The following is a 19,672-nucleotide window of genomic DNA, read 5'->3' as shown; positions in this document are numbered from 1 at the left end:
CAATCAACCCATTTCTCTTCTCATCGAAGACATGCGATGCAATACTAAACGGTCTCTCGCTGTCGGTGCTTGTAATGATTTTTGAGCCTTTCTCGGACAGTTTTAAATGTTTCCACACTGCCAACATTTTTGCTGCATTTGATCGCGTGACGCCATTGTTCGATATATTTTATTTGGCGTTTTTGCTTATTTATTTTGCTATTTTCGGCCGAATAATTTTGGTTGCTGAACATTCGGTGTATCCCTAATAAGTATATGGGTAAGCATTTTTTAGTTAAGCTCATTTGAAGATGTTAAGATGTGGAAATATTTCAAATAAAACATTAAATGTAGTACATAAGACCAAGATATTTTTTTTCTGTACAGATTATTAAATTATTGTTATAAATATAGTATGTCAGATCATGATACAGTACCATTTTTAAATTACTGGTTATTATTAGTACTACAAGTAAAATTTAATTAATTATTAAAAATATATTCAATTTATGTTACATAGCATGTGTGTATGGTTAATATATACAGTTGAGGTCAAAAGTTTACTTTAAATGTAAATTATTTTACCAAGATAAGAGAGATCATACAAAATGCATGTTGTTTTTTTATTCAGTACTGACCTCAATAAGATATTTCACATAAAAGACGTTTACATATAGTCCACAAGAGAAAATAATAGTTTATTTATCTTAATTTATAAAAATTACCCTGTTCAAAAGTTTAAGTAACTTGAATTTAATATTGTGTTGTTACCTGAATGATCCACAGCAGTGATTTTTCATTTGTTTAGTGAAAGTTGTTAGGTTTTTTTTTTTTTAGTATTTTTGTGTATTTTAACCCTTTTCAACAATGACTGTATGATTTTGAGATCCATCTTTTCACTCTGAGGACAACTGAGTGATCGTTTGAAACCGTTTGAAAACCGTTTGAAAAGTCCTCAGTCCTCAGTGTGGATCTCAAAATCATTCTCAAATCAGGATCATTGCTTGAAAGAATTCAAATACACAAAAATCCTGAAAAAACAACGAATTTGTGGGACTTGTGGGAAAGATTTTTCTGAAGAACAGCGGGCAGTTTAAAATGTTCAGGACAAACAAGGGACTCATGAACAACTATCACTAAGCAAAACACAAAAAAAAAAAAAATACAGCTGTGTATTTTAAAAGTAAACTTGTCAAAGTTACAAATTACAATAAAGTTCATTCAAGTTCAGTGCGCTTATTATGTATGTGCATGTTTATAAATTGTTGTAAAAAATCTGCCAAGTATGCAAATACATGTATATATTTACTTCTGCATGTTGATGTGTGAAGGACCTTATGTTCAAAAGTGGCAAAACGAAAAACGTCATTGCTGCCACCAACAAGCCCAATATTCTACCGATGCTTGAAGATCTGCAAAGAAGGTCTGTGAAATTTTAAGTTCAGCCTTTTTAAGAATTCTTTTTATGAACTTTGCATGGTTACACTTGTCTCGAGAGATGCATAGATTGTTGATTTCCTGTTATCCATTCTAGACTGGCTGTATGTGAGAAGGCACTAGCCAAATACCTGGAGACTAAGCGAATGGCGTTCCCACGATTCTATTTCCTGTCTTCAGCAGACTTACTGGACATTCTTTCTAAGGGCAGACAGCCCCGACAGGTAATAGTTAGCATGTAACTTTAACTTCATGTAACTTCATATGACAGTCCTGTTAGAATTAGTTTGAAAGTTTAATTAGTTTCAGATTTCTCTAATTATACAGCTCATTTCAGTATTACAGTAATCCATAAACAGGTCAACTATAAAGTATGCAGCCTTTCCTGGTATTTGCAATAATGGTGACCGAGATTCACAGAAATATGTTTCCATTGTACCGTATTTCCTCATGTTTCTTCTCATTTGCATACAGTAACCTTTATCTCCATGATTAAACTTTTTTTTTTTATCATCACGGTGATAATTCCAAGGGCAGTGCTTCACTGTGAAATATCATTACGATTAAAAAAAAATGAAAGTTCTACACTTGGATTGATTCTGACCCTGGCCACCTCCTTCTTTGAGCTGATCCTCCCACATATGTGCAGGTTTTCTCCTGAACCGTTCAACCAGAACATGGTCAAAGTGCTCCATCTTGTTCTCATTGTACCTGGGTTATAATAAGAATTGCAAATACATCCACAATCATATCATTATCTACGGATATGCCCGTACTTCACCATACGTAACTGTGCAGATTGATTCATTTATACACAGAGGTACTGTGTACAGTATATTGTTCTGTGAAAATACTGCTTTATGGTTCATTGCTTTTTAGGTTACGTGTCACCTGGGTAAGCTGTTTGACAGTATGACTGATCTGGAGTTTTCTGACGAGGAGGGGGAAAAGGCCACAGCAGCAGTGGGAATGTTCAGCAGAGACAGAGAATATGTTCCATTCTATTCGCAGTGTGACTGCGTTGGACCGGTAAAACCCACATTCAAATCAAATAGGCATCTATAATTAAATCAAACTCAAATAATAAAGTTGTAACTTTTTAAAAAAAGGCAAACTTTAAAAAATATATTAACAAAATATTTCACTGAATATAAATATAGATTTGATTTTAAAATATAAAATGTTGATTATTTATTTATTAAATACAATAAAATATTTTAAATAAAAATGCATTTTTAATTAAATATGTGACCCTGGACCACAAAACCAGTGATAAGGTTAAATTTGACAAAACTGAGATTTATACATCATATGAAAGCTCAATAAATAAGCTTTCTATTGATGTATGGTTTGTTAGGATAGGACAATATTTGGCCGAGATACATCTATTTGAAATCAGAAATCTGAGGATGCAAAAAAATCAAAAAGACTGAGAAAATCACCTTTAAAGTTGTCCAAATTAGGTTCTTAACAATGCATATTACTAATCAAAAATTACATTTTGATATGTTTACAGTAGGAATTTTACAAAAAATCTTCATGGAACATGAACTTTACTTAATTTCTTAATGATTTTTGGCATAAAAGAAAAATCAAAAATTTTGACCCATGCAATGTATTTTTGGCTATTGCTACAAATATACCCCAGCGACTTAAGACTGGTTTTGTGGTCCAGGGTCACATATGGGTTTGATTAAAACTGCATATACAGGTGCATTTCAATAAATTAGAATGTCGTGGGAAAGTTAATTTATTTCAGTAATTCAATTCAAATTGTGATAACTTGTATTAAATAAATTCAATGCACACATATTGAAGTAGTTTAACCCTTTGGTTCTTTTAATTGTGATGATTTGGCTCACATTTAACAAAAACCCAACGATTCACTATCTCAACAAATTAGAATATGTCATAAGACCAATGATAAAAAATGTTATTTAGTAAATTCTTGGCCTTCTGGAAAGTATGTTTATTTACTGTATATGTAATCAATACTTGGTAGGGGCACCTTTCTTTGATTACTGCCTCAATTCGGTGTGGTATGGAGGTGATCAGTCTGTGGCACTGCTGAGGTGGTATGGAAGCCCAGGTTCTTCTTTGACAGTGGCCTTTTTTAGTAAATGGGTGCAGTGACTTTGTTTTTCAAAAACCGCAGTGGACCAACACCAGGTGATAACATTGCACCCCAAATCATCACAGACTGTGGAAACTTAACACTGGACTTCAAGTAACTTGGGCTATGAGCTTCTCCACTCTTCCTCCAGACTCTAAGACCTTCGTTACTGTAGCCAAATTGCGTGACACGTCTGTGTGTGGTGGCTCTTGATGCCTTGACCCCAGCCTCAGTCCATTCCTTGTTCCAAATTCTTGAATTGATTTAGCTTGACAAGCCTCTCAAGGCTGCTGTTCTCTCGGTTGGTTGTGCATCTTTTTCTTCCACACTTTTCCCTTCCACTCAACGCTCTGTTAACATGCTTGGATGCAGCACTCTGTAAACAGCCAGCTTCTTTGGCAATGAATGTTTGTGGCTTACCCTCCTTGTAAAGGGTGTCAGTGATTGTCTTCTGGACAACTGTCAGATCAGCAGTCTTCCCCATGATTGTTTAGCCTAGTGAACCAAACTGAGAGAGCATTTTGAAGGCTCAGGAAACCTTTGCAGGTCTTTTAAGGTTGATTAGCTGATTGGCATGTCACCATATTCTAATTTGTTGAGATAGTAAATTTTTTTTTATTTATTTTTTATAAATGTGAACCAAAGACTTAAACTACTTCAGTCTGTGTGCAATGAATTTATTTAATAAACAAGTTTCACAATTTAAGTTGAATTACTGAAATAAATAAACTTTTCCACAACATTCTAATTAATTGAGATGCACCTGTACACCAGTCACATTCTGAAATACACATACAGATAGAAATAACTTTAATGTAAAAATTAGGATATCCCAGCATTAACAAAACATGGCATTGCATAGGTCATTTTATAGATATTTTATAAATAGTTGGCCTTTATGTAGGAGTAACCTGCCAATGTTACTGTACGATTATTTCTTATGGAATGAGCTGTTTCCTGTCAGGTTGAGCTCTGGTTGAACAGTCTGGAGGATGTAATGAGGGAGGGAATGAGGAGGCACATAGCCGAGGCTGTGTACGAGGAGCGTTCGCGGGAACACTGGGTCTTGGAACTGCCGGCTCAGGTGGTTCTCACTGCTTCTCAGATATGGTGGTCTGCTGACATGAATCGGGCATTTGAGCGGCTGGCCGAGGGTTTTGAGACGGCGCTCAGAGACTACAACAAGAAACAGGTCAGTCGGTCATTTGTACACTTGCACACTTTTTTTTGCACATTCATAATTGTGAATTAACTGAATGAGTGACACAAAGTAGATTCATGTTCCTTTTCAGCGCTGCTCTGACTTCTTTAGTAAGTTCTTTTTAGTGATTCAAAAACATAGAGCACAACCAGTGTAGTCCAGTTCACAAACGAATGTCTCTTATGCGCCAGTTCTTTTTAGTGAATCAAAGACATTCCGGACAACTAGTGAAGTACGATTCATGAAAATAGACTCTTAGGAGCCAATACTTCTTTATGTAATCAAATACATTGCAATTCCTTTTAGTTAATCACAGACACCACACAACCTGTGTACTGCGATTCATGAACAAATTACTCTTATGGGCCAGTTCTTTTTAGTGACTCAAAAACATACAGCACAACCAGCGTAGTATGGTTCACAGACAAATGACTCTTATGAGCATGTTCTTTTTAGTGAATCAGAGTCATACCACACAATCCAAAACATACAGCTCAAACAGTTTAGAGTGGTCCATGAACAAATGACTCTTATAAGACGTCTTTTGGTGAATCAAAAAGATACAGTTTGCAAACAAATGACTCTTATGAGTGGGTTCTTTTTAATGAATGAAAAACATACAGTGCAACTTATGTAGTCTGGTTCACAAATAAATGACTCTTATGAGCCAGTTCGTTTTAGTGAAATAAAGTCATACCATAGAGTGGTTCATGAACAAATGATTCTAATAAGATGTTTTTGGTGAGTAAAAAACTTACAGGGCAACCAATATAGTCCAGTTTGCGAACAAATGACTCTTATGAGTTGGTTCGTTTTAGTGAATGAAAAACATACAGTGCAACTTGTGTGGTCTGGTTTACAAATAAATTCTTATGAGTGAACTCTTATGAGTTATTTTTAGTGAATCAAAGTCATACCATTGTGTGGTTCATGAACGAATGACTCTTTTTGATGACCTTTTTTGGTGAATCAAAAACATGCACGGCAGCCATTGTAATGTGGTTCACAAACAAATGACTCTTATGAGCCAGTTCTTTTTAGTGAGTCAAAGTCATACCACACAACCTGTGTACTATCATTCATGAACAAATTATTCTTATAGGCCAGTTTTTTTTTTTTTTTTTGTGATTTAGAAACATACAGTACAAACAGTGTAGTCTGGTTCACAAACAAATGACTCCTATGAGACATTTCTTTTTAATGAATCAAAAACTTCACAAGCACAAAAGTTTAGTTTGGTTCATGAACAAAGAACTCTTATCAGACATTTTTCGGTGAATCAAAAACAAAAAGGCAACCATTGTAGTCTGGTTCACAAATAAATGACTTGTATGACCTGGTTCTTTTTAGTGAATCAAAGACATGCCTCACAACCTGTGTAATATGATTCATGGACAAATTACTCTTCTAGGCCAGTTCTTTTTAGTGAATCAAAACCATACTGCACAAACAGTTTTGTGTGATTCATGAACAAATGACTCTTATAAGAGCTTTTTAGTAAAACAGAAATGTACAGGGCAAGCATTGCAGTCTGGTTCACAAACAAATGACTCTTATGAGCCATTTCTTTTTAGTGAATTAAAAACATACAGCATAAACCGTGTGGTTCATAAGACCATTTTTATTGAATCAGAAACATATATGGCAACCATTGTAGTCCGGTTTGCAAACAAATGACTCTTATGAGCTGGTTCTTTTTAGTGAATGAAAAACATAGTGTAGCTCATGTCGTCTGGTTCACAAACAAATGACTCTTATGAGCTATTTTTTAGTGAATCAGAAACATATCAAACAACCACTGTAGTGCGATTCACAAACAAATGATTCTTATGAGCCCCTGTTTTAGTGAATCAAAAACATGCCTTGTGTGGTCCGTTTTAGGAACAATTACTCTTAAAGCACTTTATTTTTAAACAGGACATTTACAGTATTGCAGATCCTAAAAGTCACTAGTGGGTCATTCCCTGTCAAATCATCCAACCATATTTCAAAAACTTCCTTGGCTAAGTAAAGGGTCTATATACAAGAGGAGAAAGTACTAGGGTCATTCCATGTCAACTCAAGCAAAGGTTGCTAATATTTTTTTGTGAAGAAAGATAGATATGTATAGTGATGAAAGCCTAAATATTAAATGTCATGGATGAATATTTACTGAGTAATCCAATATTTTGTAGAGGGGGTCAAAATGGCAATTTTCACCTGAGATTCAGAGCGAAAAATTACTTCAGAATGATGGCAGCATCAGTTTTATTTTTACACAGAGTATCTAACAGGGCATTAAGATATCGTTAATACTTCTTCAGTTACAAGCATGCAAACTTTGGAGAAAAACTAGAAAAGTGCTATTTCCCCTTTTTTGAATGGTCACCATTGGCATATAATGCAACAAAGATTGCTAAAGTCAACAGATTTTACTCACAGACAGAAACATAACATTATGATGCTGCTATCTTTCTAAAGTCATTTTTAACCACCTGTAATTTAGATCTAACTCTCAGGTGAAAATTGCCTTTTTGACCCCCCTCTAAAAATAGTGCATTACTCAGTAAATATTCATCCATGACATTTAATATTTCGGATTTCATTACTTTACATGTCTATCTTTCTTTAGAAAAAAATATTAGCAAAATCAGAAATTTAAGCTGGGGACTTTTGGTTGAGTCTGAAGTATGAAGGAGGTGATGATGAAGCCGTCAAAAACACACTCCTGCTTCCTCATTGTAAGTATGATGAAGTGAATAGTGCTGATCCGTGTAGACTGCCACAAGCACGTCCATATCGCCCCTGCAGCGTCAGGATCTGTCATCAAGCGCAGGGAAGGTTAGCATGTCCTTGGCCGGCGTTTGAATAATCTGCCTCTTTCCCTTCAAGCCCCTGATTGGAGTCGCTGTCAGACAGCATGGGGTGATAAATGCAGTACAACCTAAGCTGCTTTTACACCAAATACAGGCAGGAAGATTACATCTCATTTGCCTGTCTGTGACAGGGATCCACGGTATCGCCTCTTAACCCCCCCTCCCCAACTCACACACACACACACACACACACACACACACACACACACATATATGGCCCAGCACTCTCATTCATTGTCACACACACACCAGCTGGCCGCTCTTATTCATAGTCAAACAGTCTTACACAGTCGCAGTTCCCCCCAACATTGATAAATGAGCTCTGTGCTTATTTGGCCTCCCAACTGGAATATATGACCTTGCTCCATAAACGTGGGGGGATTTCTCTGATGAACACATGACCCTGAGCCCCTGTCAGCGCAGTTATTACCATCCACTTCTCTCTGGCATGTAAATTGATATAATTACTGTAAGCAGAGGCCACAAAGCTCACTGTATGCTCTCACAAGCCATCATTGTGCCCTCTGAAACTCTAAAATATCTGCCTTGCATCTCCAGATTGCCCAGCTAAACTCCTTGATAAACATGTTATTGGGGGAACTGAACCCGGGTGACAGGCAGAAGATCATGACCCTGTGCACCATAGATGTTCACGCCAGAGATGTGGTCTCCAAACTCATCGCTCAGAAGGTTGGGTCATGTTTACTGTGCTTCGTAAATAATGATCATGTCGACTAAAGGATGCTCTGTTTCCTTGTTTTAAATCATTTAGTGGTGTTTGGCTCTCTTAGTTCCTCAGTCATTATTTTAATGGGCTTTAAATTGACAAGCGGTAATTGATTAATTAATTGAGTTGGGAGCATTTAGACTCTTTTATTTTTTTCTCTGCTGGAATGTCTTTTTTAGAGTTGTTTGTGACCGTTTTTATCCAGGTGAGCAGTGCTCAGGCGTTTGCTTGGGTTTCTCAGCTCCGCCACAGCTGGGATGAGGAGCAGAACCACTGCTTCATCAACATCTGCGATGCTCAGTTTCGTTATTCCTATGAATATCTGGGCAACACACCTCGTCTGGTCATTACACCTCTCACAGACAGGTAACTTAACAGCTAATGGTCTCTAACCCATTTAAAGGATTAGTTCACTTCCAGAATAAAAATTCCTGATAATTTACTAATCCCTGTGTCATCCAAGATGCTCATGCCTTTCTTTCTTCAGTTGAAAAAAAATTAGGATTTTTCTCCATATAGTGGACTTCAATGGTGGCCAGTGGCCACTGGGTTGAAGGACCAAATTACAGTTTCAATGCAGCTTCAAAGGGCTCTACTCGATCCCAGCCGAGGAATAAGGGTCTTGTCTAGCGAAACGACTGGCCGTTTTCTAAAAAAAAAAACACTTGTCTCAAGTTTATACACTTGTCTTGCACTAGCTCTGCGATGCGTGTCTTCATGCATTGCGTAATCATGTTGGAAAGGTCACATGTCTTTAGTTTTTCATCTGTGTACTTTGGTTCAAAAAGGTAGGGTAGGGCGAAAAACCATTTCATTTTCTCCCCCAACTTTAAAATCTTGTAATTTTCTAATGGGCATTTGACTTTCTTTGCACGTTTGCTTTGTAAACACTGGGTTGGAACTTCCGCCTACGTCACGCGTTGCCTTTCCAACTATGTAATGCATGACGTTGAGCTATTACAAAATAAACATTTGTGGTTAAAACACACACATATATATATATATTATTTTATTTATTTATTTATTTAAATTTTTTTTTGAAAATGACATTGTTTCACTAGATAAGACCCTAATTCCTCGGCTAAGATTGTGTAGAGCCCTTTGAAGCTGCATTGAAACTGCAATTTGGACCTTCAGTCCATTGGTTCCTATTGAAGTCCACTATATGGAGAAAAATCCTGGAATGTTTTCCTTAAAAAACCTTAATTTTATTTTGACTGAAGAAAGACAGACATTAACATCTTGGATGACATGGGGGTGAGTAAATTATTAAAAGTTTTTATTCTGGAAGTGAACTAATCCCTTAATCTCAAATTGTTTCATAAATGAAAACATCTAAATGATGTGTCATTAGTAACTCTTTGAAATAATAATTACTTTTTGACATTTTAATGAAAAAGTGTGTGTTTTATGGTCAGTAACAAATGTGAACGGTGGGATAATGTGTATACTGAACTAAACAAAGAAAGTTAATACAAGACACCTTAAAGATCATTTTTACCAAATACCAAAAATTGTTGTCATATCTGTCACGACCACACACACACAAGGAGAGGGTAAGTAGCTTTCAAGGTGTTTATTTACAGACGTGCACACTTCAAACAGGTGAATAGAGACTTCGGTATCCGAGTCATCAAACACGGTCCGATCAGGTAAACACAAGTTCATAGGCAATCGCCAGCAAGAGTAAAGTCACTTCCCTTAAAGTGGTGAATATATGCTTAACAGGTTGATCCAGTAGAGATCCGAGTGGAGCACAGGAGAAACGAGAGACGGAGGAGAAGATCCAAGGAGAGGTGTCCATGTAACATTGATTCCAGCCGGTGAGTGAATGACTGAGGTGAGTATATATGGGAAGTGGTGATTGCGGTTCCAGGTGTGGGTGATTAGAACTCTGGAGATGGTTCACGGGTGTGGTGCAGTGATGATTGGCTGGTTGGTGATGGGTCACGGTGATTGGGGCTGAAGGAACGTGCTGAAGGTGTGACATTACCCCCTCCTCCACGGGTGACTCCTGGCACCCGCGAGCGGCGACGGGGACGACCTCGGCCTCGGGGAGCTGGGCGTTCCGGGTGTTGTTGGGGCAGCCGTGGCCTAATGGTTAGAGATTCGGACTTGTAACCCAAAGGTTGCAGGTTCGAGTCTCAGGTCCGGCAGGGATTGTAGGTGGGGGGAGTGAATGTACAGCACTCTCTCCACCCTCAATACCACGACTGAGGTGAGTCCCTTGAGCAAGGCACCGATCCCCCAACTGCTCCCCGGGCGCCGCAGCAATGGCTGCCCACTGCTCCGGGTGTGTGTTCACGGTGTGTGTGTGTTCACTACTGTGGGTGTGCACTTGGATGGGTTAAATGCAGAGCACAAATTCCTTGTATGGGTCACCATACTTGGCCTCACTCACCCCCCTTTCCTTTCCTTTCCTTTCCTTGTTGGTGGAACCCTTCGAGGATACCCTTCGGGGTACCCACGATCTCTCCTCGGGTCCGAACCCCTCCTAGTCCACGAGGTACTGAAGTTGGTCGTTCCGCCGCCGGGAGTCTAGGATCTCTTGGACCTGGTAGACGTCGTCCCCGAGGACTTCAGGTTGGTCTGGAGGAGGAGGTGGTTCCGGTTCTGCTGAGGAAGGGAACAGAGGATCAGTATGACGTTTTAGTAGGGAGACGTGAAACGAGGGAGAGATCCGATAACGTGGAGGTAAGTTCAGCCGGTAGGTGACGGGATTAATTTGTGAGTGGATGGTGAACGGCCCTATGTAGCGGGGACTCAGCTTCTTACAGGGCAGCCGGAGGCGGATGTCCCGGGTAGAGAGCCATACCTGGTCCCCAGGAAGATAAACAGGATTTGGTAACCTGTGGCGGTTAGCGTGCTCGGTGTGCCTCCGAACTGCCCGTTGGAGATGGACATGGGCTGAGTCCCACACCCTCTCGCTCTCCCGGAACCAGTGATCTACCGCGGGCACTTCGGAGGGTTCTCCGGTCCATGGGAACAGTGCAGGTTGGTAGCCTAGGACACATTGAAATGGGGTTAAACCAGTAGATGTCTGACGGAGGGAATTTTGTGCATACTCAGCCCACGGTAGATACTGGCTCCAGGTATCCTGATGTTGGGAGCAGTACGCCCGGAGGTAACGGGAGATCTCCTGTATCTTCCGTTCGGTCTGCCCGTTTGTTTGAGGGTGGTATCCGGATGACAAGCTGACTGAAGTGCCCAGCAGTTGGAAGAACGCCCGCCAGACCCTGGAGATGAACTGAGGCCCTCTGTCGGATACGATATCCTCAGGAAGTCCGAAGTTCCGGAATACATGCTGGAACACTGCTTCAGCTGTTTCTAGAGCTGTGGGTAGACCTTTGAGAGGGATTAGCTTACAGGCTTTAGAGAAACGATCAACAACCACAAGAATTGTTGTGTACCCTCGAGAGGGAGGTAGATCCGTGGCAAAATCCACTTCTAGATGGGTCCAGGGTCGGCGGGGAATGGGCAATGGTTGTAGCTTACCTTCAGGTAAACGACGGGGCGTAGTGTTGATGGCGCAGACCGAGCACCCCCGGACGTACCGATCCACGTCCCTGGTCATGTTGGGCCACCAATACTTCTGTTGGAGGAGCGAGAGGGTTCGCCTACTGCCAGGGTGTCCTGAGCCAGGAGACATGTGCGTACTATCCAGTAACGGCAGCCGGTGATCGTGAGGGACATAAGTACGGCCTGGAGGAAGTTCCGGAGGTGCAGGTTCCTCGAGGGTGGCGGTACGGATGTCCTCATCAAGTTGCCATTGGATAGGTGCTAGAAAGACAGATGGAGGTAGAACAGGGTCAGGAGTGTCCAGAGTAGGATCAGGTGAGTACATACGGGATAATGCGTCGGCCTTGATGTTCTTGTGCCCGGGTTGATAGGTGATTTGGAAGTTGAAGCGTGCAAAGAATAGTGACCAGCGGGCTTGGTGTGCATTGAGTCTCTTGGCTTGCTGGAGGTACTGGAGGTTTTTGTGATCGGTTATTACGGTGAAAGGATATTGGGCTCCCTCTAACCAGTGCCGCCACTCTTCGAGGGCCAACTTAATGGCCAGCAACTCACGATCACCTATACCGTAGTTCCGTTCAGCTGGGGTGAGTTTCTTGGAGTAGTACGCACACGGATGGAGGGATTGGGGCTCATCAGACCATTGTGATAGCACGGCTCCGACTCCTGCGTCTGCCGCATCCACTTCCACTATGAAGGGTTTCGATGGGTCAGGATGTTGGAGTATGGGCGCCGATGTAAACATGAGCTTAAGGTGGTCGAAGGCTTGTTGAGCTTCAGGGGTCCATTGAAGTACCTTACGTCCTCCTTTCAGAAGAGAAGTGAGAGGTGCTGAGAGGAGACTATAGTTCTTAATAAAGCGGCGGTAAAAGTTGGCGAAGCCCAAGAAGCGTTGGAGTTCTTTGACCGATTTGGGTTCCACCCAGGTGGTCACGGCATCTACCTTACCGGACTCCATACGAACTCCCTCCGCAGAGATCACGTATCCGAGGAAGGAGACGGTGGGCTGATGGAATTCACATTTCTCTTGTTTCAGGTAGAGTTGGTATTTGCGGAGACGTTGAAGGACCTGGCGAACATGGTCGTGGTGTTCTTCTAGGTTTCGCGAGTAGATCAGGATATCATCAATGTAGATGATGGTGAAATGGTGGAGGAAGTCACGGAAGATTTCATTCATGAAGTTTTGAAATATGGATGGACTGTTGGCCAGGCCGTAGGGCATTACCTGATATTCATAGTGTCCAGTCGGGGTAATGAAGGCGGTTTTCCACTCGTCCCCTTCTCGGATACGGATCAGGTTATAGGCACTGCGGAGGTCGAGCTTGGTAAAGATGCGGGCCTCTCGCAACTCCTCTAGAGCCGCTGGAACTAGTGGAAGTGGATAGGCAAACTTTACCGTCGCTTCGTTCAGCACTCGATAGTCTATGCAGGGTCGGAGGCCACCATCCTTCTTCGGGACAAAGAAGAAACTGGACGCTGCAGGGGACGTGGAAGGTCTGATGAACCCTTGGTGGAGTGCCTCCTGGATGTAGTTATTCATGGCCTCCTGCTCAGGACGTGAAAGAGGATAGATCCTTCCATGGGGTAGTTTTGAATCTGGCAGTAGGTCGATACTACAGTCCCAGGGCCGGTGAGGTGGTAGCTGTGTGGCTCGTTCTTTGCTGAAGACATCTGAGAAGGATTGGTAGATGGTGGGAATGGTGACTGTAGAATGGATGTTGGGACTTTCGATGGTGGTTGCATTGAGGGAAACAGCAGGACGAAGTTGTCGTGAAGCAGACGAGGGAGGACGGTACCCGTGGTTTTGGCATCCTGCACTCCAGCCTAGGATTTCTCCTGTGCTCCAGTCGATGTGAGGCTGATGTTCTGCTAGCCACGGTCTGCCCAGGATGACGTCCACATTGGCTCGGGGAAGTACGAGAAGGGTTAATTTCTCACGATGGTCGTGTGGGGAAATTATTATTACCTCTCTGGTGCGTCGGGTGATTTTACCGTCGCCCAATGGTGAGTTCTGAATGGTCATGATGCGATATCTGATTTCATTTTTAACGGTGGGAATTTGATGCTTGGTAATGAAATGGGAGGAGATAAAGTTGCCAGCCGCTCCAGAATCCACAAGAACATGTATAGGGAAAGTACGAGAGTTCACAGTTAGGCTTGCAGTAAGACGGGGTAAGTGTGATATTGCAGGAGAAATGGCTACTGTACTCACCATTGGACGAGGTGGTCGAACTGGGCAGACGTGGATGAGATGGGAAGCTTCACCGCAATACAGGCACAGACGGTTCTCAATACGACGTTTCCGTTCTGCAGGATCCAGATGATAAGAGTCGGTGATCATGGGTTCCTCACAGTCTCGTTGGGGTGATGGAGCTCTGCATGGGAGAGAACTAGCCACAGACAATGTAGAGGGACAGGCAGAGAGATGCTGCGAGACACTAGTGGCTTTCTTGATAAAAGTCTCTAGCGGTACACTATCCTCATAGATTACCATGTGTTTGCGAATCTGTGGTTTGAGCCCCTTACGATATGCAGCTAGGAGAGCAATCTGATTCCAACCACTATGGGCTGCTAGAGAGCGGAAGCGCAAGGTGTACTCATGTATGCTGGTTGTACCTTGACGCAGAGTGATGAGTTCATTGTGCACTGATAGGGGTGTGAGAGCGGCTCCGAACACTTCCTTGAAGTGTGAGGTGAATGCATGGTGTGAGGCCAGCGCTGGACTCCGTGATTCCCAGAGCGCATTGGCCCATTGAAGTGCCGGTCCCGTGAGAAGTGAAACCAGGAAGGAGATTTTGGAGATTTCGTTAGGGAAATGGTGAGCATTCGCTTCAATGTAAAGAGAGCTTTGAAGGAGGAAACCATCACATCCGCTTGGGTCGCCGGAATAATTCAGGGGGCGAGAGAAGGGTGTGTTGGAGATCGTCGTAGTGTTAGCTCTGGTTGCAAGGGGAACAGTCTGCAGAGATTGACGGAGGGCATTCACCATTTCGGCGAATGGATCGGGAGAAGCAGTGGCTGATGACGTTGCCGTTTCCATGAGCGAGCTGTAGTAATTCCTTTTTTCGGGCTGGAATCCTGTCACGACCACACACACACAAGGAGAGGGTAAGTAGCTTTCAAGGTGTTTATTTACAGACGTGCACACTTCAAACAGGTGAATAGAGACTTCGGTATCCGAGTCATCAAACACGGTCCGATCAGGTAAACACAAGTTCATAGGCAATCGCCAGCAAGAGTAAAGTCACTTCCCTTAAAGTGGTGAATATATGCTTAACAGGTTGATCCAGTAGAGATCCGAGTGGAGCACAGGAGAAACGAGAGACGGAGGAGAAGATCCAAGGAGAGGTGTCCATGTAACATTGATTCCAGCCGGTGAGTGAATGACTGAGGTGAGTATATATGGGAAGTGGTGATTGCGGTTCCAGGTGTGGGTGATTAGAACTCTGGAGATGGTTCACGGGTGTGGTGCAGTGATGATTGGCTGGTTGGTGATGGGTCACGGTGATTGGGGCTGAAGGAACGTGCTGAAGGTGTGACAATATCTTTATGTTAACATACTTTGCTAGTCTTTTGTTTAAGAGCTTTGATGCAGCCGCCATCATGGTGCAAACAGGAAGTTAAATGCCCTGTTCATGTGACAATTTGCACTAACCATGTGATGCTGCACATATTTAATTGAGACCCTTTATTTTATTGCTTTATTCTATTGCTTTATTATAACATTATAACACTTTATAATGTTTATGTAATACTTTATAATATTTTTAATTGATAAGCCATTAACAAACAGATCAGCAGTTTATGTACATTCAAATATGCATATATGAAAGTGCATTTCTTTAACTTTTTTTATTTTATTTAAAACTTTACCGTACCTTCAACTTTTGTTTTGGTTCTTTTTTTAAATTACCTTTATGTAGACTTTATTGTATTAACTTTGTCTTAGATTAATGAAAAGACATTATATAAATATGATTACATTTTATAAACGAAAAATATGTATATAATCATAATTGTTTTTTAAGCAAATTGCATTCCTCAGCATCGTAATTTGAATGTAATCTCAAAAAACATTAGATGACATTTTTGAGTTATAAAGACTTAAATGGTAAGTTCTGTCATGAAACTAGTTGACCCAGGCTGATGGGTTGTTAACACAAACTTATGATATTCACAGCATTAAACTGCTTGGCACAAGATGATTGGTTCATGTAGCATTAACATGGCTTTAAATGGCTGGTTAGCATTTCGCAGCATGCTTTCAGAGTTACTCTGAAACCCTCCACCTCCCCAGCTCCACCTGTACAGATCTGCTAAGGGTTATTATATATGCTATTTGTGCAGCAGCAGTACAGTGTGTCTTAAATACTCACAACACCATATCGGTGTATGTATTAGCAGTACTAAATTCCTTAATTTGCCCTGCAGCAGCAGCAGCAGCAGCAGCAATAATATACAACAACAGCCATAACCAACAGCAGCAGCAATTCAGCAGCATAGCAGATCTATAATATGAATAGAACTACTGTTTTGCATCATATATAATGTAATATTGTCTGTTATTGTTATTAACGAGCCTTAAAGGATTAGTTCAATTCCAGAACAAAAATGTACAGATAATGTACTCACCCTCTTGTCTTCCAAGATGTTCATGTTTATCTTTCTTCAGTCATAAAGAAATGATGATTTTTTGAAGAAAACATTTCAGAATCTCTCTCTATATAATGGATATGTATGGTGCCCCGGTTTGAACTTCCAAAATGCAGTTTAAACGAAGCTTCAAATGGCTCTAAAAGATCCCAGCCGAGGAAAAAGTATAGCGAAACGATCAATTATTTTCGAAACAAATTGACAATTTATATACTTTTTAAAGTATAAGTAAAGTATATGAGTTTTCGTCTTCAACTTCAAAATCATCCTACACCGCTGTTTTACCTTTTTTTTTGTTAAGGGCATTTGTTCTTATTTGAATGTTCACTTTGTAAACACTGCAGCGATGTAGGACGATTTTGAAGTTGGGGAAGAAAAACGAGATAGGAGTTTTTCAACGTACCCTTAGTGTATTGACCCGTATCACACAGACTATGCATCGCAGAGACGAGACCAGACAAGCATTTGAGGTTAAAAAGTATATAAATTGTCAATTTGGTTAGGAAAATAACCGATTGTTTTGCTAGATAACACCCTTCTTCCTCGGCTGGGATCTTTTAGAGTCCTTTAAAGCTGCATTTAAACTACATTTTGGAAGTTCAAACTTGGGAGCACAATACATATCCATTTTATTTGATCCATTTTAGAAATCCTGAAATGTTTTCCTCAAAAAACACAATTTCTTTAAGACTAAAGAGAGAAAGACATGAACAAATTGGATGACAAGGGGGTGAGTACATTATCTGTAATTTTTTATTCTGAAAGTGAACTAATCCTTTAACGTAACCGTTTTTGTTCAATGCTTGGGTCTGCTGTTTTTAATTGCAGATGCTATATAACACTAACTCAGTCACTACACTTGACTATGAGCGGTGCTCCAGCGGGTCCGGCTGGCACAGGAAAGACTGAAACCACTAAAGACCTGGGCAGAGCTCTTGGCGTCATGGTGTACGTCTTCAACTGCTCTGAGCAGATGGACTATAAGGTAGACATACCAGCAGAAATGGGACTTGGCAACCTCAGGACAATTATAAGTGTGTTCTCCGTTCAGATGAGCTCCTAATGCGTATAATTACTTTGCCAAATAAGATTCTGCTTCTTAATTGAAAGAAATCAATGACTGATTGTTTGAAACTTTATCACAGTTGACTGATGTTTTGGAAGTTCTTCTCCTTAACTACTGTTGGTTTAGTTCTGTTAAGTCTTTAACAGAGGACACATGGAAGTGTTTCCCCTGACTTGTTTTATTGTTCAGTCCATAGGGAACATTTTCAAGGGTCTGGCACAAACTGGAGCTTGGGGCTGCTTTGATGAGTTTAACCGGATAGCTGTGGAAGTGCTGTCAGTGGTGGCAGTGCAGGTGAAGACCATACAGGATGCCATTCGTACCAAGAGGAAGAGGTAAGGGGTTTTCATTTTTAGATATTTTGAATGGTTAATATGAAATATTTAGGCATGTTTTAACCATTGCCCCCGTGCAGGTTTTTGTTCCTAGAGGAAGAGATTAGCTTGAAGCCCTCTGTTGGGATCTTCATCACAATGAACCCTGGATATGCTGGACGAACAGAGCTGCCGGAGAACCTCAAAGCTCTTTTCAGGTACAGCCTGATGCAAAATAATAGATTTTTATTTTAAGAATGTTTATTTCATTTTGTTGCATTTTATTTTGTTTTGTTTAATTTATTTAATTACATTTTATTTCATTGTGTTGTATTTTACTTTTTGTTTTATTTTGTTTGAATTTTTGTTTTATTTTAGTTTTTTTATTTTATTTATTTTTTATTTCATTTTGTTTTATTTTGTTTTATTTATTTATTTTTTATTTCATTTTGTTTTATTTATTTTGTTTCATTTTGTTGTATTTATTTTATTTCATTTTGTTGTATTTTTTTATTTTGTTTAGTTTATTTAATTACATTTTATTTCATTGTATTGTATTTAACTTTTTGTTTTATTTTGTTTGAATTTGTTTTATTTTAGTTTTTTTATTTTATGTTGTTTTATTTTATATGTTTATTTTCTATTTCATTTTGTTTTATTTTATTTTATTTATTTTGTTGTATTTATTTTATTTCATTGTATTGTATTTTGCTTTATTTTTGTTTTGTTTTATTGTATTGTATTTTTTATATTTTTATGTTATTTTGTTTGAATTTGTTTTGTTTTATTTTAAGTGGTTTAATTTTGTTTCTTTATTTAGTTTTATTTCATTTTTGTGTTTTGCTTTATTTTGTTTTGTTTTATTGTGTTTATTTTTAGTTTTCTTTTAGTTTGTTTTCTTTTATTTCATTTTGTTTAATTTTTTACGTTATGCTGTTTTATTTATTTTGTTTTGCTTGATTTTGTTTCATTGTATATTTTATTTTTATTGTATTGTATTTTTATTTTATGTTGTTTTATTTTATGTAATTTTGTTTGGTTTTCTTTTAGTTTGTTTTCTTTTATGTTGTTGTATTTTATTTTATTTCGTTTTATTTAGTTTAGTTTATTTTTGTTTAGTTTTATTGTATACTTTATTTTGTTTAAGATTTATTTTATATCATTTTAGTCTGTTTGATTAATTTTATTTTATTTCATTTTGTTTTAATTTATTTCTTTTTGTTTTAGTTTGTTTTATTTTTTTGTTTTTATATTTTATTTTAAATGAGATTTTATTTAGTTTTAAATTGCTTTGTTTTGTTGTATTTTATTTAGTTTTATTTAGTTTCATTTATTTAATTTATTATGTCTTGTTTTTTGTTTACTTTAAGTTTTATTGTTTATTTTATTTTAGCTTAGTTCATTTTATTTTATTTTGTTTGAGTTTAGTTTAGTTTGTTTTATTTAATGTTGCTTTATGTACTTTTATTGTATGTTTTATTTTGTTTTCTTTGTTTTATTTTATTTAATTTTGTTTCATTTATTTTAATTTATTTTTTATTTTATGTTGTTTTATTTATTTTATTTTTACTTTATTTTGTTTCATTGTATATTTTATTTTTATTGGATTGTAGTTTTTTATTTTATGTTGTTTTATTTTATGTAATTTTATTTTGTTATGCCCACCAAGGCTGCATTTATTTGATTCAATCAGAAGTACGGAGAAAATAGTAATATTGTAAACTATGATTAAAAATTAAAACTAATAACTCTTTCAACTATTTTAACTATATTATATTTACACACACACAATCTGCAACATACTAAACAAT

General features: G+C 38.9%; 2 protein-coding genes across 2 annotated transcripts in view; one reads left to right on the top strand and one right to left on the bottom strand.

The window, feature by feature from the left end:
* LOC141342353 (dynein axonemal heavy chain 11-like) overlaps window positions 1-19,672 on the bottom strand; it is a 260,969-nt gene that overhangs the window by 101,567 nt on the left and 139,730 nt on the right. The gene's annotated exons all lie outside the window — the stretch shown is intronic.
* The window catches only part of LOC141342412 (dynein axonemal heavy chain 11-like), a 98,677-nt gene that overhangs the window by 30,477 nt on the left and 48,528 nt on the right, over window positions 1-19,672 (top strand). Inside the window, exons 28-36 of the mRNA XM_073846857.1 lie at window positions 1,311-1,402; window positions 1,514-1,640; window positions 2,296-2,445; window positions 4,494-4,721; window positions 8,144-8,275; window positions 8,518-8,678; window positions 17,310-17,466; window positions 17,737-17,882; window positions 17,963-18,079. Coding sequence (XP_073702958.1) covers window positions 1,311-1,402; window positions 1,514-1,640; window positions 2,296-2,445; window positions 4,494-4,721; window positions 8,144-8,275; window positions 8,518-8,678; window positions 17,310-17,466; window positions 17,737-17,882; window positions 17,963-18,079 — 1,310 coding nt within the window. The remainder of the gene's footprint in view (window positions 1-1,310; window positions 1,403-1,513; window positions 1,641-2,295; window positions 2,446-4,493; window positions 4,722-8,143; window positions 8,276-8,517; window positions 8,679-17,309; window positions 17,467-17,736; window positions 17,883-17,962; window positions 18,080-19,672) is intronic.

The sequence above is a fragment of the Garra rufa genome, chromosome 9 (assembly GCF_049309525.1).
Source record: "Garra rufa chromosome 9, GarRuf1.0, whole genome shotgun sequence".
In the NCBI taxonomy this organism is placed as follows: Eukaryota; Metazoa; Chordata; class Actinopteri; order Cypriniformes; family Cyprinidae; genus Garra; species Garra rufa.
The sequence above is the reverse complement of the archived record's forward strand: the minus strand, read 5'-3'. Positions and strand labels throughout refer to the sequence as shown.